This window comes from Colius striatus, chromosome 1 (assembly GCF_028858725.1).
Source record: "Colius striatus isolate bColStr4 chromosome 1, bColStr4.1.hap1, whole genome shotgun sequence".
Lineage (NCBI taxonomy): Eukaryota > Metazoa > Chordata > Aves > Coliiformes > Coliidae > Colius > Colius striatus.
In genome coordinates this window covers 95,212,401-95,236,754 of record NC_084759.1, presented here as the reverse complement: position 1 = coordinate 95,236,754, position 24,354 = coordinate 95,212,401, and the positions used below count along the sequence as shown (strand labels likewise).

The window sequence follows — 24,354 nt, the reverse complement described above, 5'->3', positions numbered from 1 at the left end:
TATTATCATGGGAATTTATATACATTGTGTACATAGAAAAATTATTTCATATGCCATTAAAATATCTTCTGTTGTTTATACTGTTTCCTTTCTAAATATTCTGGTAACAGTTCCAAACCTGGTATAGGTTTTTGCAGAGGGCCAAATAAATGTATATCTACATGTTCTTCATGGTGTCAGGAATTATTAATAAAGGTCTCAATTTCACCCAAAGCTCATTTCCTACATTTCATTAAAGGTCTTTAATTAAAGAAATCAGTTATAGAATGTTATGATCCTTGTGGTTATGGCTACACATCATTTTTAAAGATAGAGCCCCGGGCACAGACAGATAATTGTCAGGCCTCTGAAGGGACTTGCATTCCAGACTGTTACCGCCCTTCAGCTGGAGGTTAATGTCTCCAAACCAGCTGTGTTAACAGACTTTGTGGGCACTCTTAATCCACTTCAGTGCAGAGTCAGCGAGGTTAATTTAAATCACAGGCAGAGTGAATCAATGAATCTAAATATAGGTCACACATTTGTATATAATCTCTACAGCACACATTAAGTTTTTTTAACTACAGTGCTACATAGAATTTTAAGTGAGAGAGTCCCTTTAATTATCAATGTATTTGTCACTGGGAGGAGCACTACAGAAATTAAAAGGAGGGAGTGGTAAAGATCTATGTAACAAGGAAAGTGAGATAATCAGTTACTTCAAAATACTTGCAGTTTTACTCACTGTGTATTTGAGGAAAAGCAATTGTAGTTAAGTCTTTTTGTAAAGTATGGGATATCTCAGGTGATGAATGTTTGTATTAAAAAGGAATCCAACTTCTTAAAAAGGCATTTCAAAAAAGCTGTATTTTAAAGAAATAATAAAATATGGACTTAGTGTCTTCTATTACAGTTAAAGGATTTAAGAAAAATCCATTTCTACAGCAAATACTATTATATTTAATGTGTTTGTATATACATATAAACAGATGTGTGTGGTCTTCAGCTATTATTGTTAGACAAACCATGTCTATATTTATTAAGGATAGTAACTGTGGTTTGAATTCTTGCTGAACTTCCCCAAGCCAAGGTTTTTGGTCAGATTTAGTGTTCAAGCAAATAGAACAATCGCCAGCTGCAGTGGTTACTCGAACGCATGAAAATCCTCCTGAAATACTGTGAACTGCCCTTAGGTGCAGAGCTAGTCCTAGAAGCAGAGACTATAATCTTTTTGTGCCTATATAAAGTATGATAATGCTCAGTTAAATCAAGTAGCATAGAAAATGTTACTGAATTGTCTGAAATTATTTGTAATCTTTTATGTAAAAATGTTTTATGTAGTTTTGTGATTGAATTATGCATTGCATTTCTCAACATAAGTCTGTTTTAGTGTTTTTGGAGTTGAATACTAAGCACTTGACTGTGTTTTAAGAAAACAGAACACATTCAGGCTTTGTCTTAACATTTCCCAGCCATCTGTTGCACAAGATGCAATGAGATGTGCACACTTCATGCAAAGCTTCAAGTAATGAAAGAATTCTTTGTATGTGAGAGCCAAACAGCATATGTAAAATGAAGACTCTATCTACAGTATTTGGATGCTGAGACTTTCCATCCCCAAACTGAAAATTCTAGTAATCAGCAGAAAGCATGTTTTTCAGAGTAGTTTCAGATTTAAATTATTAATTTGTGTACATTTTAATTATACTAGCAAATTATTTTTAAAAAAAAATCCCCCAGAAGCAGCCTTTTGATAGATTGTATTTAGTTCTGATAGATATCATTTTATGCATTAAATATTGAAGTTTCTGTGAATAGGAATTAATAAATTTATCTTCTGTCTAACCCATGAATAGACTATATTAGTTAGATTTTGCAAATGATATTTGAGCAGTTTATCAAGTGTTTTCCCATGTTCTGTATCTATTTCCCTCTTACAGAGTATATTGCTATGTATACTTACGAGAGCTCTGAACAAGGAGACCTAACGTTTCAACAAGGTGATATGATTCTTGTGACAAAGAAAGATGGCGACTGGTGGACGGGAACACTGGGTGATAAATCAGGAGTTTTCCCATCTAATTATGTGAGACTCAAAGATTCTGAGGTAGAGACATATTGAAATAGTATAAAATAGAGCTAGGGGACATATGTCTTATTTGGTGTGGTCGTGATAGTTGAAAGTCAGTAGATAATAAGGGAAGAAAAAACATTTTGCAGTCTTACTGAATGTGGGAAAGGGAAAACAATAATAGTTGCATTTTACAATATAATGTCGTAATAATGTGGATAATGTATTACAGTCCATCTTGCACATATTGATAGTAAACTTGGAAGTTTTGCAGAGGCAAATCAGAATAGCTATGACTGCTTTATTTCCTTGCTAAGTTTTTAATTACTGAATTCTATCTTACTGCCATTATTTTAAAAAGAAGATATAGAGAGTAATATTTCAGTCTATTGCATTTTTTTCTCCTATTGCCATTTTTGTGCAATCAAGGGAAACAAATTTCACAACAGCTTAACTACTATATTTGCTTAAAAGTACTTAACTGAATAGTAGGGGTTCTGTTTCATCTGATTTTTATCCTGGAGTAATCCAGTAGAACATGTCCATATTATTTTATTTTTCTTCTTTTTAGGCATTGTATAGAAAGATATTTTCTCATATATAGTCTTCATCTGTTTGGAAGTATAATTCACCTACTAGTAGGAATTAGCTTAGAGTCATGGTTCTATACAATACTAATCTCTTGAGAAGAGTTCTTATGTCTCTAAAAATAATTGGGGATTTAAAAGTAAGTAAATAAGTCAGTGAATTTTTAGAAATCTGGGTGGTAAGGCTTTTTTCACTAGTCTTGAATTCTCTGTGTGACACAACTTGGTGAGAGACTGTGTCTACAATATAGAGCTTGAGCAAAGTTACTCCTTAAGATTCATTCTGTTGGTGGAAAAAACAAAGAATAAACCTACAGTGAAAAAGGTAGCTGTAGAAAGCCTTTATGTACTGAATTTCTAAATAGTGGAGAAATTTCAATAACATCCTCTGAGACAGGATTTTAAAAAAAAAGTATTTAATGATATTTAGTTTTACAGTCCTGGGGAGAAATAGTATTGTGGTATTGCTTTCAGAAACACTTTTGAAACTTTTGTCATCTATATTTTGCATCACATAACAATTTTATTCAATCACTATTCTTAGTAGTTAAAGAACTAATCCATCTGATGTTGGAGAAGTCCTGTCTCAGTTTTGATTAGTTGTTCCCTTGTGTTGTGAGGGACACTTTTTTGTGGATGTTGAGACTGAAGTTTCATAGAATAGAATCATAGAGTCATATAGGTTGACAAAGATCTTTAAAATCAAGTGCAACCACAAACCTGCCAAGTCCACCACTAAACTATGTCCTTAAGTGCCTGTCCTGAATTCAACTGGGATAGAGTTAATTTTCTTCCTAGTAGCTGGTACAGGACTGTGTTTTGGATTTGTGCGCAAAACACTGTTGATAGCGCAGGGTTGGTTTGTATTGCTGAGCAGGGCTTGCACAGTGTCAAGGCCTTTTCTGCCTCTCACCCTGCCCTGCCAGTGACTGGTCTGGGGGTGCATAAGAAGCTGGGAGGGAGCATGGCCAAGACATCTGATTCAAACTGGCCAAAGGAATATCTCACACCATAGAACATCATGCCCAGTATATAAACTGGAGGAAGGTATATAAACTGAATGTTTCTCAGGCATCTGTCAGTGAGTGATGAACAATTGCATTGAGCATCGCTTGTTTTTTTAATCAGTTTTGTTTCTCTCTCTTTTGTTGTTATATTTCTCTTCTTTAAAATTTATTATTATTATTATTGTTATTATTATTATTATTATTATTAACTTTCTAGTTATTACATTATTCTTATCTCAACCTATGAGTTTTGTTTTCTTTTCCAGTTCTCTTCCTCATTCTAGGGTGGGGGGAAGTGAGTGAGCAGCTGTGTGGTGCTTAGTTTCTGTCTGAGCTTAAACCATGACAGTGCCACATCTGCATATAAATGCTTACAGGGATGATGACTCAACCACTTCCCTGGGCAGTCTATTCTGATGTCTAACAACCCTTTTGGTGAGGAAATTTTTTGTAATATCCAATCTAAACCTCCCCTGGTATGACTTAAGGCCATTTATTCTTGTCCTGTTACATGGGAGGAGAGACCGAATCCTGCCTCACTACAGCTTCCTTTCAGGTGACTGTCACGAGCAATAAGGTCTCACCTCAGCCTCCTCTTCTCCAAAGTAAACACTCCCAGGTCCCTCAGCTGCTCCTCATCACACTTTGACTCCACAATCTTCACCAACTTCATTGCCCATCTCTGGGACACATTCCAGCATCCCTCCAATGTCCCACTTGCAGTGAGTGGCCCAAAGCTGTACGTGGTATTTCAGGTGCAGCCTCACCAGCGCCACTAACAGGAGGACAATCACTTCCCTGGTCTTACTGGTCACACCGTTTCTGATACAAAATGATCATATGTAACCCATTCTGAGCACAGATATGGTTCTACCTGCCACACTTTTACTACCTCTGTCTTTCATCTGACCTGTTAATCAGTTGGTTTAGGACACTAAGCAGAGCAGAATACTAGTCTAGCAGAAGTAATACATCTGAGCTGGTACTCTGAATCAGCTCAGTATGAGTTAGAAAAATGTCAGTACCAGAATTAGTATGGGAGGAGAGTAGTGAAGGAGGTAAGAATGCCTCGTTGTCATCTTAGATCAGCTTGAGCTGGTGTTGAACTGCAGTCTTAGCTGGCTTTTGTGTTAAATACTTCATTTCAGACACTTTATGTTTAGTATATAAGTTTGGATATGCCTGTGCTCATTCCTACCCTTCAGTTGTGTCAAATCTAGTGACTATGGAGCAGCAAATAGTTAGATGAGGTCCCAGACTAGAAGAGAAGTACTTAATAGTTCAGTTAGTGGAAGCATTGTAGCTATGGCACTGTGAAGCCCATTGCAGCAGGCTAGCTTGTCTTTTTGACAATTAAATGTTGGACAGTAGTAAATTGTGGTGTTAGGCAGGGTATAGATTTACCCTGACAACAGCTCAGTGGATGTCCAGACAAGAAATTATGAGTTCTCTGTTCCTAAGTTCAGTAGCTTGATTCTCCGAGTGGTGCAAGTGCCTTCTGTTGTGGCAGGGGAAATGTGTATCAGGGAATTTATCTAGTTAAGAAAAGCACTCTGTTTTGCAGTCCAGGATGTGGTTTATAGTTCAGTAGTCTTCACGTACATTGAAAATAAGGTGGCTTGCCCCATGGAGGTATAGGAACCTGTATGATGTACAGATAGTTGCCTAACCTCTGAAATGTCTTGGCATCATGAAGCTGTGCCCTAAGTCTTTTTATTACCTACAAGTTTGTATTGTATTTGATGAGTGGAAACCTGGACTGTTAACCTCTTAAAGCCCTGTGAAGCCCATTTCGTAGGTAAATAGTAATAATTGCTAATCAATTACTTAACAGTCTTGGTAGCTAATGTTAAGTTTCCTTTGAACTTTTATGAAGGAACTGGTTTTGTTTTCCTTTAAGATATTCTCAACAGAGTTTAGTCTCAAAAAACTGGGAATTTATATTCACATTTGCAGAGCTGCCTTTTGTGTGCCTTTAAGGCATGTCCTGTCTGGTAAGAGATAGGCAAACATATTGACAAATCTTCTTTGTAGAGAATTCAGAAATAGACATCTAATACTGCAAACTATTTTTATTAGAGAGGTCAGTTTGATGTTTCTCTGATCTCTACTTGGATGAGGCTGAAACGGCTACGTGCAGTTCATCATAAAGTACTCCAACTGCCCTTTTCTGCTGGTGAAAGTCCATTCTCCAGATAACATCTTGATGAGAGAGGGAGAAGAAAGCACAGAGCTCATGGATATCTTGATGTGTGGGATGCTTATTTTCATAAAGTGATTCATATGCCCTGCAGGACATATTTCCTGTTCCAAGTGGATAATTGCCATTATACGTACAGTGTTTTGCTATTCAACTTATTCACAGAGCCAGTTTTTACAAAGGATTTCACAATAGTGGCTGTCTGCTAACTTTCAGGTCTGCTGCTGTGCTTGGACAGCTGGCTGATTGTGGAAAAATGCTACTAAAAGAGTAAATTAATTAAATGTGTTCTATGCTATTGACTTAGGCCTGAAGAAAAGGTAAGGCAGTGCTGACCCTTCAGCAGCAAGCATGGAGTTTTTAGAAATCGTTGTAAGCTTCAAAATATCAATGACTTACAAATCAGAACAAAGTCTTTTTAATATGTTCTTCTGTACCTAGTCCCAGGCCACCCATTCACCTCAAGTTGCTAAATTGATCTATTTCCTATTCTTTAAAATTTCAACTCATTAGCAGAGTGAAAGTCTTTGTTCTTCAGATAAACAGTGACACTCGTTCATGGTCCATTCTCAGGATTTTCATTAGATTAACTTAAATGGGTACAGATCTGTAGGAGGTTTTTATTCTATTCTGCCTTTCTTGATGCCGGTCATAATTACCCTTGTGTAAGGTATGGAACTCATAGGGTAGACTTGGAAACACAAAAATTGAGATGTCTCTAGTTACAAAACTTTGCATAAATGGTCTTAAAATAGTAACAGTCGAAATGCATTTAATCTGAATTCTAAAGGCACAACACGATTAGGAAGTCTACTGCTGTGTCTTATTAAATTAAGAAAGCAAGTTCTCTTCTGCTATTTCAAGAGACTTTCTCTTTTGTCACAAAATATCCTCAAATGCAGTTAGTGTTTGAGGTGTGTAAAAGGGAAATAGAATGGGATATGTCCTTTCCACTGTTTCAACAGAAGGAATACCAAATAGTTCTCAGTCTACTGAGCAAGCCAGAAATTGGGCCCATCTTAAATGCATAATTTATTAAATTATTTATTGAGATACTGCAAGACTTCTCTATGTATTTCTTCTGGGTTTTTTCATCAATCAGAATTCAGACTCAGTCTGGTCAAGGCGATTTTAAAGCTTCTCTCAAAATAATCTTTGTTTACCAGTTAATGGTAAAGACACAATGTCACAGCCTATTTTATCTGTCCATATGCCCGTGATCTGGCAACATGGATATTGACTGAGTGGTATTTTGAAGGACTGTGTTCTCTGAAGCTCCAAACATTTATTCTTCATTAAGAAGGGGTGAGTGTGTAAGGGTGTTTCTCAGCCACAAACACTTTCCAAGGCAGAATTAATTCCTGATAATACCATATCAGTGCTAGTTGTCAACTTTGGTTCCAAACCTTTTAATCTTCCCTACTTTGGACTCTCAATGGACTCACAGTCACTTTGTCTGGACCATCTTCTTCTTGTCTCCAGGCCTAAACTTACTATCTGTATCTGATCTCTGGATGATGCTTTCCTATTTCACTTTTTTTTGTTAATATAGATCACAATGCTTGTATAGAAAGGTGGAGAACTAAAGAGAAAGAAAGGAACATAGGGAAGAAAGGAAGATTTGCTTGTAAAAAGTCACTATAATCAGTTGTTTACAATGACAAAACAGCACTGAGATAGTGGTATCCAAGTGTCATTGAATTTAAAGCATCTACTTTCCACAGTTCTTCCCAAAAGCTTCTTTAGCAGGGTGTTGGACTAGATGATCTCTAGAGGTCTCTTCCAGCCCCTACCATTCTGTGATTCTGTGATTTGTTGCAAAATGTCAAGCAGCAGTGCAGTACACTAGATGTAAGTAAGGTGCTTTAGTGCCAAATTAAAAAAGTAAAACAAAATTCTTCCCACCCTCACACTTACCTTTCAATAGCAGTTTCAACTTGTGAGGTAGGCAATGCCAACTCTCCTGAGTTTTCTGTGGTTATAAGATTGACTTGACTAATACAGGGTTGTGAGGTGCTGTAGTTCAGTCTGAAAGATAACGTTTCTTTAGTAGATTTATTTTTTTAGTAGCTTAGAGCAGCTATGTAATCTTCAAGATAGATTGAAGATCTAGCTAACCTTTTTATAGAGGCATTCAAAACTAATACATGGGGTTTTTTTAAATGGCTTTGTCATTTAACTAGTTTTTTAGTTACTCATTAATTTCTGACAAAATCTTCAGGTTTTCAAAACATCAAGTTAATATGCAGAATATTGAGGATGAAACTGTTCTTTTCTGTAGCAAAAATAGGATTCTGTGAAAACCTGCAGGTCATTTGGTGTGGGCTTCAAATTAGTGAGGAGAATCCTAAAGGAGAAGTTGAGACAAGGTGGGAAGTGTTGTGACTCTTGCTTGAACGCAAGAGGATATTTATGGTTATTCAACATTTCTGGCAAAATACAAAATAGATTTGCTATGTTGCTGTTACCTGTACTAAACCTTTTTATTGCAGAAGATAAGACTGGCAATGTACTGGGAAGGAACTGAAGTAATGATTTAAGAGGCAAGGGGAAGCTGTCCTTGACCGGGATGGTGACTAAAACAATTGGAAGATGACTGTGGAGGGGGAAGATGTGCAAGGGGCAGAGTTGAGAGCACACACTGTTTTAAATACTCTGATTGCAAATATGTCAGTAGAGCTCTGCCTGCATTAAAAGAAAGACAACTCTTCCTAAATAACCAGTGGCCTCAAAGGAACCTTTTTTCAGGAAGAGAATTTTATATTTGTAACTTATCAAAGCTTTTCATATTAAATCTCATCTTTCAGTTTGCCATTTTCCTATACGTAACTGAACTGAACTAATTTCACTGCTCACTGTTCAAAGTCTTTTCTTGCAATTCACTTGGCCCGGATGGTGACGATGTTTATCTCCCATCTCACCCCGTCTGGGTTCAGAAGAAATAATTGCAAATCTCTTTACAAACATCTTTCATATGAGGAAAGGCTGCAGGAACTGGGGCTACTTAGTCTAGAGAAGAGGAAACTGAGGGGAGATCTTATTAACATTTACAAATATCTAAATGGTGGGTGTCAGGAGGTTGGGACATCCCTTTTTTCTATAGTAGCTAGCAACAGGACAAGGGGTAATGGGATGAAGCTGGAACACAAAAAGTTCCACTTAAATATAAGAAAAAACTATTTCACTGTTCAGGTGAGGGAGCCCTGGCACAGGCTGCCCAGAGGGGTTGTGGAGTCTCCTTCCTTGGAGGCCTTCAAGACCCACCTGGACATGTTCCTACATGACCTGATCTAGGTGAACCTGCTTCTGCAGGGGAGTTGGATTAGATGATCTCTAAAGGTCCCTTCCAACCCATATGATTCTAAATAGATAACACCTTGCTATTCAGTGTTCTGTGCTGTCACTTGGGCACGGAAGTAGTGGTGCACGCCAGTACTACTGTTAGGCACAACCTACAGAGTTCAAATGACTCATCTCAAAGATGCAGTGCCTACACTGACGATGCTTATGTGCCGTGTCAGAACTTTTAGAACCATAATATGGACAGTATTGAAGTATTGCATCAGTTAGTTTTTAAGGCATATTTCCAATCCAACTGTTTGTAGAGCTGAAAACTACTGTCGTTGTGTTAACTCAACTCTGCAAAATTCACATTCTGTGGATATGCAGATTTACAATCAAATACTATGTAACTTGGAATTGCATGGATGTTTGTGGTCCATGAAAGGAAGAAAAGTTCAGGAGTCTACACATGTATAATTAGTCATCAGCTTCAATATACTGCTTGATATTTATTCCTGTATATTAATTGCTGTCTAAAACATTACAGAAGATATTTTGTAATAATAGAATCTTCCTGTGAGAGTTTTTTATTAACATGCTTGTTTAGTGTGTTAAATTTAAGCATAGTAAATAATTTTCATATACCAGAGAAATGAACATGCTAAAATTGTATCTTGCTTCCTATTTCAAGGCTTCTGGAGCAGCTGGAAAAACGGGAAGCTTAGGGAAGAAACCTGGTGAGTCATACATTGTGGCAGCACCTTATATCTGTTCTTAAGTTCAATGGCAACAAAATCTTTTCCATGAAAATAAATCATGTTTGTTCTTGGTCATGTTGTAGTCATTTTCACTGATGAAGACTGTCATCTATAATAAAATAATGCATAATCTGTCAAACATTTGATCCAGCCTGTATCAATCACTAAATATCATGTAGCTAGAGAATCAAGTGTAACAAACTTATCAAAAAGAGGAAGTTGATGAGGCCTTCTACAGACAGCTGAAAGCTGTCTCGCAGTCGCAGGCCGTGGTTCTCATGGGGGACTTCAACCACCCTGATATTTGCTGGCAAAGTCACACAAGAAAGGATGAACAGTCCAGGAGATTCCTGCAATGCATTGATGACAACTTCTGGACACAAGTGGTTGAGGAGCCAAGGAGAAAGGATATGCTACTGGACCTTCTGTTAACAAAAGAAGGTGTGGTTGGGGATGTGAAGGTTGGGATGAGCCTGGGATGCAGTGACCATGAGATGGTGGAGTTCTGGATCCTACATGGAAGAAGCAAGGCAGCAAGCAGGATTGTGACTTCAGGCCTCTTCAAACACCTGATTGGAGGAATCTTCTGAGCTAGGACTCTAGAAGGTAGGGGTGCCCATGAAAACTGGTTAATTTTCAGGCACTGCTTCCTTCAAGCCCAAGATCAGTGTATCACTACAAGTAAAAAAAAGCAGATAAGGTAGGTAAGAGGCTTGCATGGATGAGCAGGAAGTTTCTGAAACAACTCAGATGGAAGAAGGAGGTCGATGGAAGGTGGAAGAAGGGCCTGGTCACTTGGGAAGAGTGTAGGAATGCTGTCAGAGTATGTTGGGATGAAATAAGGAAGGCTAAAGCCCTCTTAAAATTAAATCTATCAAGACATGTAAAGGACAACAAAAAGGGCTTCTTTATGTCAGTAGCAAAAGGAGTACTAGGGAGAATGTGAGCCTGATGCTGAATGAGATCGATGAGCTGGTGACAGAGGACACAGAGAAGGTGGAACTACTGAATGCCTTCTTTGCTTCAGTCTTTACTGCTAAGCTCAGCCTTAGGGAAACTCAGCTCATGAAGTTTAGAGAGGAGGTCCAAAGAATGGAAGATTCTCCCTTGGTTGAGGAGGATTGGGTTAGGGATCTACCAAGCAAGCTAGACACCCACAAATCCATGGGCCCTGATGAGATGCACCTAGGAGTGCTGAGGGAGCTGCTAATGTTGTTGCTAAGCCACTCTCCATCAATTTTGAAAACTCATGCAGCACAGGTGAGGTGCTGGAGAAAGGCCAATGTCACTCCAAAAAGGGCAAGAAGGAGAACTCTAGAAACTACAGGCCAGTGAGCCTCACCTCCATCCCTGGAAAAATGATGAAATAGCTCATCCTGGATGACATCTCTAAGCTTATGAAGGAAAAGATGGTTATCGGGGGAGTCAACATGACTTCACCAAGGGGAAATCCTGTTTGACCAACCTGATATCCTTCTATGAGTGCATAACCAGCTCGCTAGATGAGGGAAGAGCGGCAGATGTCATCTACCTTGACTTCAGCAAGGCTTTTCACACTGTCTCCTCATAGGAAACCTCAGGCAGTGTGGCTTGGATGAGTGGACAGTGAGGTGGATCAAGAGCTGGCTGAATGACAGAGCCCAGAGGGTGATGATCAATGGCACAGAATCGAGTTGGAGGCCTGTGGCCAGTGGAGTTCCACAGGGATCGGTTCTGGGGCCAGTCTTGTTCCACATCTTCATCAACGACCTGGATGAGGGGACAGAGTGTACCCGCAGTAAGTTCCCTGATGACACCAAACTGGAAGGACTGGCTGATTCCCCAGAAGGCTGTGCTGCCATTCAGCGGGATCTTGACCAGCTTGAGCGTTGGGCAGAGAGGAACCTCATGAGGTTCAACAAGGACAAGTGCAGAGTCCTGCATCTGGGGAGGAACAACCCCATGCACCTGTACAGGCTGGGGGTTGAGCTGCTGAAGAGCAGCTCTGCAGAGAGAGACCTCGGAGTCCTGATTGACAATAAACTAAACGTGAGCCAGCAATGTGCCCTCGTGGCCAAGAAGGCCAATGGCATCCTGGGATGCATCAAGAAGAATGTGGGCAGCAGCTCAACAGAGGTTTTTCTCCCTCTCTACCCTGCCCTGGTGAGGCCTCATCTGGAGTCCTGTGTCCAGTTGTGGGCTCCCCAGCTCAAGAGGGATGGAGAACTTCTAGAGAGAGTCAAAGTAGAAGGCGACAAAGATGATCAGGGGAATGGAGCGTCTTTCTTATGAGAAAAGGCTGTAGAACCTGGGGCTGTTTAGCTTGGAGAAGACTAGGGGGGACATCTTATAAGTACTTATAAGCATCTAAAGGTGGGGCTATTGAGAGGATAGAACAAGGTTTGTTTTTCTGTAGTGACTGGTGAGTGAACAAAGGGTAGCAGGCACAAGGAAGTTCCACTTGAAAATGATGAAAAATATCTTTCCTGTGAGGATGAGGGAGCCCTTGCACAGGCTGCCCAGGGAGGGTGTGGAGACTGCTTCTCTGGAGATTTTCCAAACCCAGCTGAACACGTTCCCATACGATCTGCTTGAGGTGAACCTGCAATAGCAGAGGGTTAGACTAGGTGATCTTTAAAGGTCCCTTCCAACCCTGACCATTCTGTGATTCTGTGAAAACCTCTGAAGTGATCCCCAGTAGGAATAGGGGGAAGATGCTGATGGGGCTGGTGGCTTTTTCCATGTATGGGAGAATGGTGTATGGCAAGAATTGAGCTTAGAGTATGCTAGTCTCCTGGATTCAAACTTCCATGGGAGACAGGGTGAGGGAAAGCAGTTCATAGAAGCTATGTTCAGAATCTTTTGGAGTTTTAAGTACAGTTTGGAAACAGTTCTCTTTTGCAGCAAGCAGTTTCATGGATATTGCTCTAAATGAGCTGTAAATTCTCAACCAGTGGAAGTGAAACGTTAATGAATGAGGTGAAATATTCCTGTTTATTCTAGAGCTGCAGGATGAGTGGGTGGGAGTTGGTGACTGTGATGAAGGGCAAGGGAAAGAAAATTGCTGTCTGCAAATTTAAGGAGCAATATGAGGTCAATTATATTTGGGAGAACACATTTTGATTTTTTTTTTGAAATGTACATGTTTTAGTAGAGGGTACATATTTTGGCCTGGACTGTAATTGAATTGGCTCTCTTCTCAGTAATTCAATACTTTAAAAAAATTAAAAAGCCCTTCCTGGAAGGAAGGCCATTTCTGGGGTTTTTTTTAAATTTTTTGTTGTTTTCCCTGTCTGCTTCTCTGTGATATGCAAGGGTTGAATGTTAAATTTGTAATATGTATTGTAAATTATTTACCACACAGTAAAGATTCTTTGTGCTGCTGTTTGGTGTAAGAAAAATATCTGTTACCTGGAGCCTTGTAAATCCTCTATTTGTAGATAAAATGAGAAATTTCTTGTTTTGAGAAAGGTGCAAAGTATCAGATTTTTGGCCTTTTAGTGTAATATCCAGAATATTACAATTGACATGGTAATGAGAGGAGGTTTTGCCTGATTTTAAAAAAATAAATTGATTTTGACAAACTCTCACACTTAATTTGTTTGCTTGTGTTCATTTTGCCTTCTGAGTGGCTCTAGGGTGGAGAAATTAATGTGATTCTATGGAAAAACCTCAAATGCAGGGACCTTGCAGACTTTCTAGAAGTGTAGCCATGTGTCCTGCCAAATAGCTTGCTTGCTTTGTCTTTGTACAGGACAGACTGCTGCTGGCTTTTCTCCATCTCGACTTTTCTGCTCTCCTATCATCACCTACTATATTTTACTTAGAAATTCTTCTGTTTTCACTCTTTGTGTGCTAGGTTACAAATTCAGGTTTAAAGCATCTTTCTAACCCTCAGCTACTGGCTTTTTATTCACCTGTTTGGTTCCACCTCTGTGTGCCTGCCTCTCCCCTCTTTCAGTTATCGTGAGGGCGGTTCTGCTGTATTTAGTTCTGCATGTGTCATTGTTTGCAGTGACCTCAGATTGCTTGTCATATCTTTGCTTCTTCATCCCCCTTACATTGTTTGTTTACATCTTGGATGCTTCTCTGACCATTTTTAGTTTTTCTAATCATTCTTTTCTTCTAAATTTTAAGTAAACCATCTGGTCACTTTCCTGGCGGTCTTCAAATCACTTTATTGTTTCTTCCCTGCTACAAAACCTCTCTCAAAGGAGTTGGCTTTGTGGTTTCCTCTGCCTACAACTGCCATTTCAATGATTGCTGCCTTTCTTTGCCTTGCCAGCAGACTCCCCCACTCATTTCCCAGCCTGTGGGTGATGTGTTGTTCCTGAGCGCCTTTGCCGTTTCTCTTGGCCACAGGAAATTTGGCACTTGCTGACAGAAGAGGACAAGTAGGACAGTGCCCAGTACTGTGTTACTTTCATTGTAACAGCTGCCCAGGAGAAAGCTGGAGACCACTTCTGTGTACTTGCTCCCTTCAGCCTCAATCCCTTTTGCTGTTGCTGTATTGACTGCCAGAACACCTCACACTCCCTCTCATTCTTTTGCAGCTTTATATAGGGACAGACTGCTGACAGGTGTGACCTTTTTCTGCTTAGTCTTCCAGTGGCAGTTTTTTAGGCTAGACTAGATTGAAAATGTGTAAAAACAGTAATCATTCACAAGAATAAATGTTACAGATATTTTTTTAACCAAGATTTTCAAATAAAAGCTAAAATCTCAAGCAGTGTATTAATCTGTGATCAGATAATTGCTGAGGTTTTAAATAAAGCTTGGCATCTTTACCCTGAAGCAGCTGAGACAAGCAAGCTGAGCTTGCTCTAGGATAGTTTTAGACCATGACCATAACCAGTCAAACTTAATGCCCACATTGACTGTTTGGTGGACCCCAATTTTATTTGATGCATTGCCAAATCAAAACCTCCTTTTCCTTAAACACAGGGTTAGAATTTACTATTCCAGGAAACGTTTTCCATAAAAACTCAAATTCCCCAACTCCCCTCAGAAAACCCAACCCCTAGATTATCCTGTTAGGGAGAATATTTAAATAGTGAATAACTATCTCCTAGGATCCAAGTGGAGTTTCCAGCAGTAACAACACTAATTTTATGCTGCCTTTGATGTCTAAGACCATTTACAACTAAATGAAAGTAAAAATAATTCCCCACAGATTCCTCAACTCATGACTAAAGAGGTACTATGGTACTACTAGCAGCTTAGAAGTTTTTATCTTACCAAAATCTAAAAAATTCCCAAATCTACTGTCTTTTGTTTATGAAAGATTCACAATTATGACAGCATTAAACATGTTCTCCATCACCCTAAACATGGTTTGATGACTTGCTAAACCTAAGTTACAAGTTCTTAGTAGGACATCAGAATACCTACAACTGCGTATAAGCTTCTATCAGTTCAAAATGGTTCAAAGAATGGGTTAGCCCTGCCAGACTTTGTGGTGACTAAGGTATCATACATCTGTCTTTCCACAACAACTGTAAGAAAGAGTAAACTACATTATCTACTTTGGATAATTTAATGAAGAGATAATTAGGAGCTCACGGTTACTCTGCATCAGATTCATACTGGTAGGTGATCAAATAAGGCACCAGTATTGTATTAATGTTCGTAGAATAAAGATTTACCTTTTGAAAACATTTTCTTTGTCTAGTCTGGTGGTGAAGAATTTTCTGCAAGCCTTCATTGGTTTGCCCCTTAGTTACTGCAACTTCTTCATTATATTTTCATCAACATGCATCTCTTTTTTATAGGGAGCTTAGTCCAAACAGATGCTACAAAAATGTGTTTATTGGAAAACAGTGCTTAGACACTTGATTTTAAGAGCTATATAGCTTTAATGATGGTCATTATTATTATTCTCCGTTTCAAATATTGTTTTAATATCCTACCCATTGCACTTAAGTACCTCTTGTTTTATTCCTGTAGTGCTATGAACTTCTGTTTTATAACTATCTTGTTTTCATGGAACTACGTAAATACATAACAATTTTGTGGAAAGAAATACAAGACAGATATATTTTGCTAGTGATAACAGCAGAGTTAATGTTGTATAGAATGTGTTCAGGTTTTTCTAAATTAACAACTTCTTTTTTTTTTCCCCCTCCTTCAACAGAAATTGCCCAAGTTATTGCCTCTTACACAGCAACGGGTCCAGAACAGCTTACTCTTGCTCCTGGTCAGTTGATTCTTATCAGAAAGAAGAATCCAGGTGGCTGGTGGGAAGGAGAGCTCCAAGTTAGTTACTTTTTTTTTCAAGTAAAATTCCATGCAAAAAAAAAAGAAGTCAATTTTTTAACAGCTCAAAATGATGAATGCAACAATGATAAATGATTTTTAAAATGTTCTGCAATTAAGCATTTACAAATAAAACACCATTATAAAAACATACATACATTCCAATTCCTTGGAACTTGAAATAACTCTGCAGGTTCGCAGGAAGAAGCCATTGTGCCTCATTATAAACCAAGGATAGCCATCTCACAAATCAGACCCTGCCCTTAGTCCACTCTCTTGTGCATTTTCATGGAGACCCTTTAGACAGAGGAAGGAATTGATTTTTGGGCCATATTGTTTTGGCTGCATTTGAATCCTCCCAGTCTTGTCTCCAGTACTCTTCACATGAGCAAAGAAGCAGTTGTCATGTCAGGTGCTTGGGAAAGCCAGTCCTGCAACAGGAGTGTATGGGACTGTGGGTTAAGTGACAGGATCTACTTATGTGTCCTATTCCAGTAGTGACCATGTGTACCACATGCATTTGGATCTGTTGATAGCTGTGTGCACTGTGCAAGTCGTCATAGATCATCCTAGATGAAGTCAAAGAAATATTGGGTGCCAATCCTGAATGTCTTCCCAAAAAGCTTTCTAAATTGCTTCAGCCAAAACTTTGGCTATCTCTTTTGTTGCGTTTTTTCTAAGATGGCTACCACTTTTTCAGGTTGCATACTGAATGTGACAGCGTAGATAGAACACCAGCCTAATGGTCCCATCTGTGCAACAGCTCAATTTAATGTAGCAGAGTTAAGAGAATGAGTGTCTGTTGCAAGCATCAGATAGGAAAGATAGAAAATAATAGATAATAAAATATTGTAACCAGGTCTTTATAAAATATTGTAACCAGGTTTTTTTCCAAGAGTAGATCTTGACAATTTGGAAACTTTTTTTTTCAATAATTTTCAATGGCAAAGCTTTATTTTCCCTTCCCCCCGCCCCGCCCCAATACCACTGAATGATGTTTTGTTTGGATTTGTTTCTATAACAGGGAATACTACATGAAACAATGTAATTAGGGTTTGGTTTTTTTTTGCAACACAGATGCTCAGACTAGCTCAAATATTTTTTTTCTACATTGCTACCTGCCTTTTTGTCTTTCCTGATGATATTTTTCATCTTTTGTGAAGAAATCATAGAATCATAGAATGGTAGGGGTTGGAAGGGACCTTTAGAGATCATGTAGTCTGACCCCTCTGCAGAAGCAGGTCCACTTAGATCAGGTCGCATAGGAACACGTCCAGGCGGGTCTTGAAGGCCTTCAAGGAAAGAGACTCAACACCCTCCCTGGGCAGCCTGTGCCAGGGCTCCATCACCCTCACAGTGAAACAGTTTTTTCTTATGTTTAAATGGAACGTTTTGTGTTCCAGCTTGTCCTGTTTCTAGATACTATAGAAAAAAAGGGATGCCCCAACCTCCTGACATCCACTATTTAGATATTTGTAATTATTAATGAGATCATCTTATAGGATTGCTTTGTTTTTCATTCTTAATAAAATTTATATTGTTGTTATCTTGTAGGTTTAAAGAGACTCAACATTTAATGTTTTTTTAATATAGAAAATAAACTCCACTGGGCAAGAACTGTCACAGTTATCACTTAGCAGCTGATGTGAGGGGTTTAAAAAAATTAGGTTTTGGTTATGTAAATACTTATATGTAGCTTTAAATTCCTTACTATCTTACATAGGGTTTTACAAGTTGTTGTTTTGCTTCATTAGTAGTCCCCTACGTGTTCTGTTTTCTCCTGTTCCAATACTGTAATACTAGTTCTTAGCTCCTTTGTTGTGACCACAAAGGCTAATGTGGCAATAGGGAGAAATGGATTGAGAAATTGCTTAAAAAGAAAAGCAGCAACATTCCCAAAAGTAGTAAAATGATGACGAGATTTGGAGAAGGGCAGTAATATTAGAGTTTTTTCTTATGCATTTAATTTCAAAGTGGCAGATTTTTTAGAAGTATATGTACAGTTCACTTTCAGTCTCAAATACATTTTGATGATGCTTGTCTTAGAGGTCAGAGTGAAGGTTTAATAAGGCAAATATATTAAGCATTTCATTGCTAGGTTTAATGTAGTCTTTCAGAATATTGTAAAACGAATGATCCAGATACACTTTAGGTCACGTGCTTTCTTTTTCAGTAAAGAAAAGGAGAGGGAAGGAAGTAGTTAAACACTACTATATTTGTTAGGTGACTTTTTTTTCCCACTAAAATTAACATCTATTTTGATTTTAAAGGCAAAATTCTACATGTTCAAAATTCCAACCTTATTCTAACAACACAAAAAGAGAATAAACAGTTGAAGTAATTCTTAACATAGATTTAATAGATTTAGAAACTGAGATGTGATTCAAAATTTTAGAACAACCTTTCTTACAGAAAGGATTTTTCTTCTGATTTTTATTTTCAATGAACACTGCAGTTGGTGAAATAACGGGATGCAATATTTTGTGAAATTTCTGCCCTGGTTGACGGTAGCTTTGTCATACCGGATCAGACCTGTGGTTCATCTGTCCCAATATCCTGTCTGTGACAGTGACTCACTGCAGCTGCATTACAAACTGTAGAGTGCTGCTGTACGCCAAGGTGTACAGTAACCTGCTGTGTTCTCAGCACACACACACGGACCACACGCACGCCAATGCACGTGTGCACCACATTTTTGTACCGATGTTCTCTGATTAGATTGGCATAAGAACATCTAGTACTTTCCAAAACCTTAACATCTGTTAATTAAGGTAATTTGCACTGTGTCTATCCATGTGTATTTATAATTGCCAAAACTTAATTTTTGTTTGAATGGAATCTGGCTTTGGGATTTTGTATTATAATCCAAACTTTACCCTTTTTTTTCCTGATATTTTGGTTTACTGCTCTTCCGATGCATAGTGAATGTCATATGTGTTTATAATAGTCTGTCTGTTTGAGCAGGAGAGACTATTTACAAGTTTATATACCATTTATTTAAAAGAAAACAGGTAATTTATATCCTTGATCTCTACTTAAACTATCACAATCTAGGAATCCTTTTAAATGTAGTTCTTTGCATAATGAAAAAACTATTTAAATGCTTCCACTCATTAATGCAATAACTAGCCTAATATTCTGGAGTTATGATTTAAACAGAATCAGGAGAAATCTTTCAGAAGCATCATGATTGTAGCATTCATTATAACGCACACAAAGTAGAAACATTGTTAAGTGAAAAAGCACTCATTAGTAGGAAATAACTACTGTTTAGATACTATCAGCTGTTTATATGTTATGGAAGCTCACTAGAAGTATCATCATATCAAACTACTGGCACAAAAATATCTGACTTTTTCCTTTATAAAGTGCATTTTTCTTAGTCTGAAGTAGTGTGACCGCAATTAAAATATTCACAGAATTACCTTGTCTAAGGATCTATTAATGTGCTTAATCCTCTTAAAAGAATTGTTTTCTTACTAGGCACGAGGGAAAAAACGGCAGATAGGATGGTTCCCTGCTAATTATGTAAAACTTCTGAGCCCTGGTACCAGTAAAACTACACCTACCGAGCTACCTAAATCAACAGCATTACCTTCAGGTAAGCAGTGTGGTTGCATTAACAAACTTGCTTTTGTAATGTGTATCATCTACATTAGAACTAAAAATAATTGTGAACATTCAGTAGGATATTTAATATCTGTTATTCTAGTCACTTTGGTTCAACATTTTCTTTTAAATGAGGAAAATATGCAATTGATCTTTATATTTGTGGTGATGGTCTCTCAGGTATAAGCTGTTGAGTGCTAAAAAGCCATCTGTGACATTAAATCTTAGAGTAAAGCATTCAAATTATCAGTCCTATTTCTTTGCACTAGCTGTAGTAAAGGAGGTTTTAAAGACTGAGGATGATCCATGGGCTTAGCAGTTGAGATGTCTCTCATTCAGAACCTTTTCTTTTTCCTGGGGTGAAGTGTGAGAAAACCAGTCAAATGAAGGTGTAGGTTTTTGTCTCTTATAGATACTTATTCTAAAGTTTATGAAAGGATATAAGAGTGATAGACCATTGTATTTTTGAAGCTCTTTGTGACAGCTCCACCACAGGCAATATCAATCAGTCCTTTCAGTCGACTGCAAGGTATAAAGGCAGGCAGAAGACAGAACAAAAAGTTCATTCCTAGTGACTGTTTCAGTCTTGAACCATTTGGGGCTTGTGAGTTGGTGTAGTACTAAGCAAAGAGGATTACTGTCAATCAAAACCATGTAAAATTGATGTATTTTCTTCCATAAGCCACTCAAAATATTTGATGTGCTTTTTTGTCATCTATTTGGATTTATTTGGGGGTGACAGGGAGCAAAAGCTTGCTGTTTCCCCAGGCTAATTTTTGACTGTCTAGCATTAACATGAAATATTTTTTTCTAAATGAAAAATGGTAATGAGGATAATGTTCTCTTTTAAATATGTACAAATGGTTCTAATTTAGTTTATGGAACCAAAATAAAATACTGAGGTATTAGTTTCATGTGTCATTGGTATAAATAAAAGTACCATATCACACCAGGCGACTGTTACAAGTGATGCTAATTGGCTCCTTTTGATGGTGGTTGTAAAGGTGCAGAAAATCAGACTTCTCACAAATTTGGGTCCTGCAGTTAAAACGGTAACTCAGCACTGAGACACGGACTTTTACGAGGAATTTTACTTTTAAAAAAATTCTTTCAAGCCTGACAGTCTAGGGCTTTTTACATATACTAATAAAACTTGTGCAGAATAAACTGCTTGACACTCTTTTCATTGTCTACAGGATATCGAAACCTTATTGCCATTCATTTTTGGCAAATTCAGCTTTGTTATAGACCGTTCATTTTGAAGGACTGAAAAGAAGAATATTGTCTTTTCATTATGATAGGTGGCCTCACTAACTGTGTGGTTAATTTAAGAGGTTAAGAGAGTGATTAATGCTTGAGAAGCATTTTCATAGCAGAAGTGCGGAGGCTTACTACAACAAAAGACATGGAAAGCCTGAAGGAGACCATCTACAAGGGCTGAATAATGCCCAAGGTGGTGCATTATGAAGGATCTGAGAGTATGCCATTAGTGCCTGGGTTTTGGAAGTGGAGTATCCATCAGAGACTAGTATCATCAAAACCTCTGTTTCTTTTGTTATTTTGCTTTTGATGTATGCGCTCTCCATCTGCCATACTCTAATGCCAACTGCATGACTTGAACACCTTCTGCTGCATGGACACTTCTGCTTGTGGTTTCCTTAATTTCTGACTACTTTGTATGTGTTCCCTTCTAAACTTACATTGTGAACATGTCCTTCCAGACACTGAGAAATTGAAAGAACTGTTACCGCTACCAGAAGTTGGTCAGGCCTAAGGAAGTTCAGAATATAGGAATAGAGGGAAAAGGGTTTCAACCAGTCTGCTTGTTAGAAGAAAGGTATCATTATAGATTGTACTCATCATGAGTGTTGTATTAGAACCTCGGTTCCCTCTGCTGTTTTGGTAAGACTGTTATTAATCAATAGACAAAAAAGGAACAAATGGCTGGAAAGCACTGGAGCTCAGAGAAGGTAGGCTGTAGATTGCTTCTGTAGTTAGCATTGGCTTCTGGAGTTTAAAATAAGTGGAGAACATTTTTTCTGGAACTAGCATAAGAGCTTCCTGTATAGCACTAAGGTGTATTCTAGATTTTGTGACCAAGTGTAAATAAGATCATGATGAGGTCACCGCTTTGGGTTCTGTCTCTTCAAGAATTCTCTCAAATTATCTCCCAGAGTTTCAGGTGATTCTTGGGATCGTATTGGATTATTTAGATATTTGATGATACTACTAGAGAGCAGCAGATTTCATCAAGTTCTTTGAAATAGAAAAGAATTATTTGAATAAAAAATTCTCAAAATAAATTAACCTAGTACAAATCTGTTAATGTACATACTGTATTCAGATACAGTCCAGCTGAATGCTTTTATCATTTTTTATGTTAGTAATAACCTGTAATCCTGTAACAAGAATTCTGTGAAACAGATTAGCAGATCTTTTAAAGTGAAACATGGGCATCAGTGGTGTTCACACGTTTCAGCTTGCATTAGCACAAAACTACCTAAAACAGCAGTTTTATAACTGCTGGTTTATCTCCAGTGTGGCAGGGAAATGTACAGTTAGGTTCACTGATGTGCGAGGTGTGACATAGTGAGTGCCCCTTTAGCAAATCAACCACCATCCCCCTTGCAAATAACAAAGCTAAATATTGAGACATACACAGAGTCCTGTTACATATAGAGTTTATTTCATTATGATCTCTGTGTATAAGCACAAAGTAGTAACTAAAAGGAGTTGAATAATTTCTGAAATATGAATTAAAGAAAAAAAAGAGGAGCTATTTGACAAATTTAAACAAGATGCTGTCTGAGTACAAGAATGAAAACAAAGTTTTAGTGTTAATGTAATGGAGAGAAGCTGACAGCAGGGCTAATTAGATAGAAGTCTTGTGTCTCAAGGCAAAATACCAGAAGCCCTGTGACTTGTCACAGAGAAAACATCAGACAAATAGAGGGAATTATATATTTAAATAAACAATCCTACTGCTTTAGAAAATTAAGAAAACCACTCTATTTATAGTTGAACAGTGTCCTGGTTTGGGCTAAGATAGAATTAATTCCTATGAAGAACCAGGAAGGGATACAGCCTGGGCAGCTGACCCAGGCTGGCCAGCAGGTATTCAGTCCCATCCTGCCCTCATGCCCAGTGTATAGGTGGGGAGCTGGCTGGAAGGAGCTCTGCCAGGGTGGTGCTTTTCAGCTGCCAGTCCAGAGCCGTTGGGTCCTGGGTGGTGAGCAACTGCATCACACACCAAGTCTTTTTTGCATCATCCCCTAATTTGTTGTTATCACCGTTCCTTCTAAACGTGTTTTGAACTTTGTTCTATTGAACTGTTCTTATTTCAACATACGCAGGCTCTTTTCCCTTCTCTCCAACCCCCTCCCCGTTCCACCGGGAGGGGAAGGAATCAGGGTTCTTTTTTCCTTTTTTGTAGAAACTATGACAAACAGAAATGATTGCTTTCTGAGAACCTGTCAGATTTGATGAGTTTCACAGTGAGGAAATAGAAAGTAGGCTGCTGGAGTCAGTCCCATTGTGCCAAGAGGGCAGCCTAAATGGCCCAGGATGCTTTTAATTTTTCCCATCTTTTCCAAGATCTTTGTGTTCCTAACACCTCACTGTAAGGATATCACCACTGGCTTTCTCTTTAATTATAGAGCTGTGTTAAGCAAGTCTGTGATAAATTAGAAAAGAGTACCTTTTTTCAGGCTTCAGGTAGTGGAAATTAAAGTGTTCCCCAGACGTTTCTATCCATTGACCAGTTCTAGTGGAAAGGATACATTGCAGAATAGGTTGGGGAGGACGCAAAATGCAGTTTTTAAAAATGTACAACAAATTTCATGCTTTTGTGGAGGAAAAAAAACTCTATACAAAGCAAAAGAAAAGTGTCAGTAGAAAGCTAATATCCTAGAATCATTTGACTTTTTGCTAAAATTCAAAATGTTTCCAATCTTCTCCTACTGTTGACCGCTTCCAAACAAAAGTATCTTGAATACATTTCTTGACAGTGTTCTCACTTTGCAGTGCTGTGGTCTAGTGTGATCCTGACCCCTTAGTAAGCTGACTGAGAGAGCAATGCTGCTAGGATACTCTTTTTTGTAGTCACTTGAGGCCAATTTGTGGAGGGTTCAGCTAAGCACAGGGACACAAGAAAGAGGAGGTGCAGGATTGGTTCAGGCCAGCATAGCCTCTTGGAACTATACTGTGACCTCCGCAGTGTTCATAGTTGGTTTATCCATAGCTTCTGTTTTGCTGAAACATTACCAGTGCAATAGACCTCTTCCTTTATCTTACAGTGTGCCAGGTAATTGGCATGTATGACTACACTGCACAGAATGACGATGAGCTAGCGTTCAATAAAGGCCAGCTTATAAACGTCCTTAACAAGGAAGACCCAGACTGGTGGAAAGGGGAGGTGAATGGACAAGTGGGTCTCTTTCCATCCAACTATGTGAAGCTGACAACAGACATGGACCCAAGCCAGCAATGTAAGTGACCCTGTCTGCTGCCATGCTATGATTATTCGTGTAGTACTTTTAAGATGAAACATGCAGCATTGCTGTGATTCTGCTGTGATTTGCAGAACTCAAAGCTTCACCACTGCTGCTCTTGTCAAAGTCTCTTTGAA

At 38.4% G+C, this 24,354-nt stretch overlaps 1 protein-coding gene across 4 annotated transcripts in view; it reads left to right on the top strand.

Annotated features, from left to right (window-relative positions):
- The window catches only part of ITSN1 (intersectin 1), a 139,587-nt gene that overhangs the window by 90,470 nt on the left and 24,763 nt on the right, over nt 1–24,354 (top strand). For all 4 annotated transcript variants that reach the window (XM_062001429.1, XM_062001421.1, XM_062001413.1 and 1 more), the window contains 5 exons: nt 1,920–2,086; nt 9,818–9,863; nt 15,997–16,118; nt 19,602–19,719; nt 24,023–24,214. In XM_062001429.1, coding sequence (XP_061857413.1) covers nt 1,920–2,086; nt 9,818–9,863; nt 15,997–16,118; nt 19,602–19,719; nt 24,023–24,214 — 645 coding nt within the window. The remainder of the gene's footprint in view (nt 1–1,919; nt 2,087–9,817; nt 9,864–15,996; nt 16,119–19,601; nt 19,720–24,022; nt 24,215–24,354) is intronic.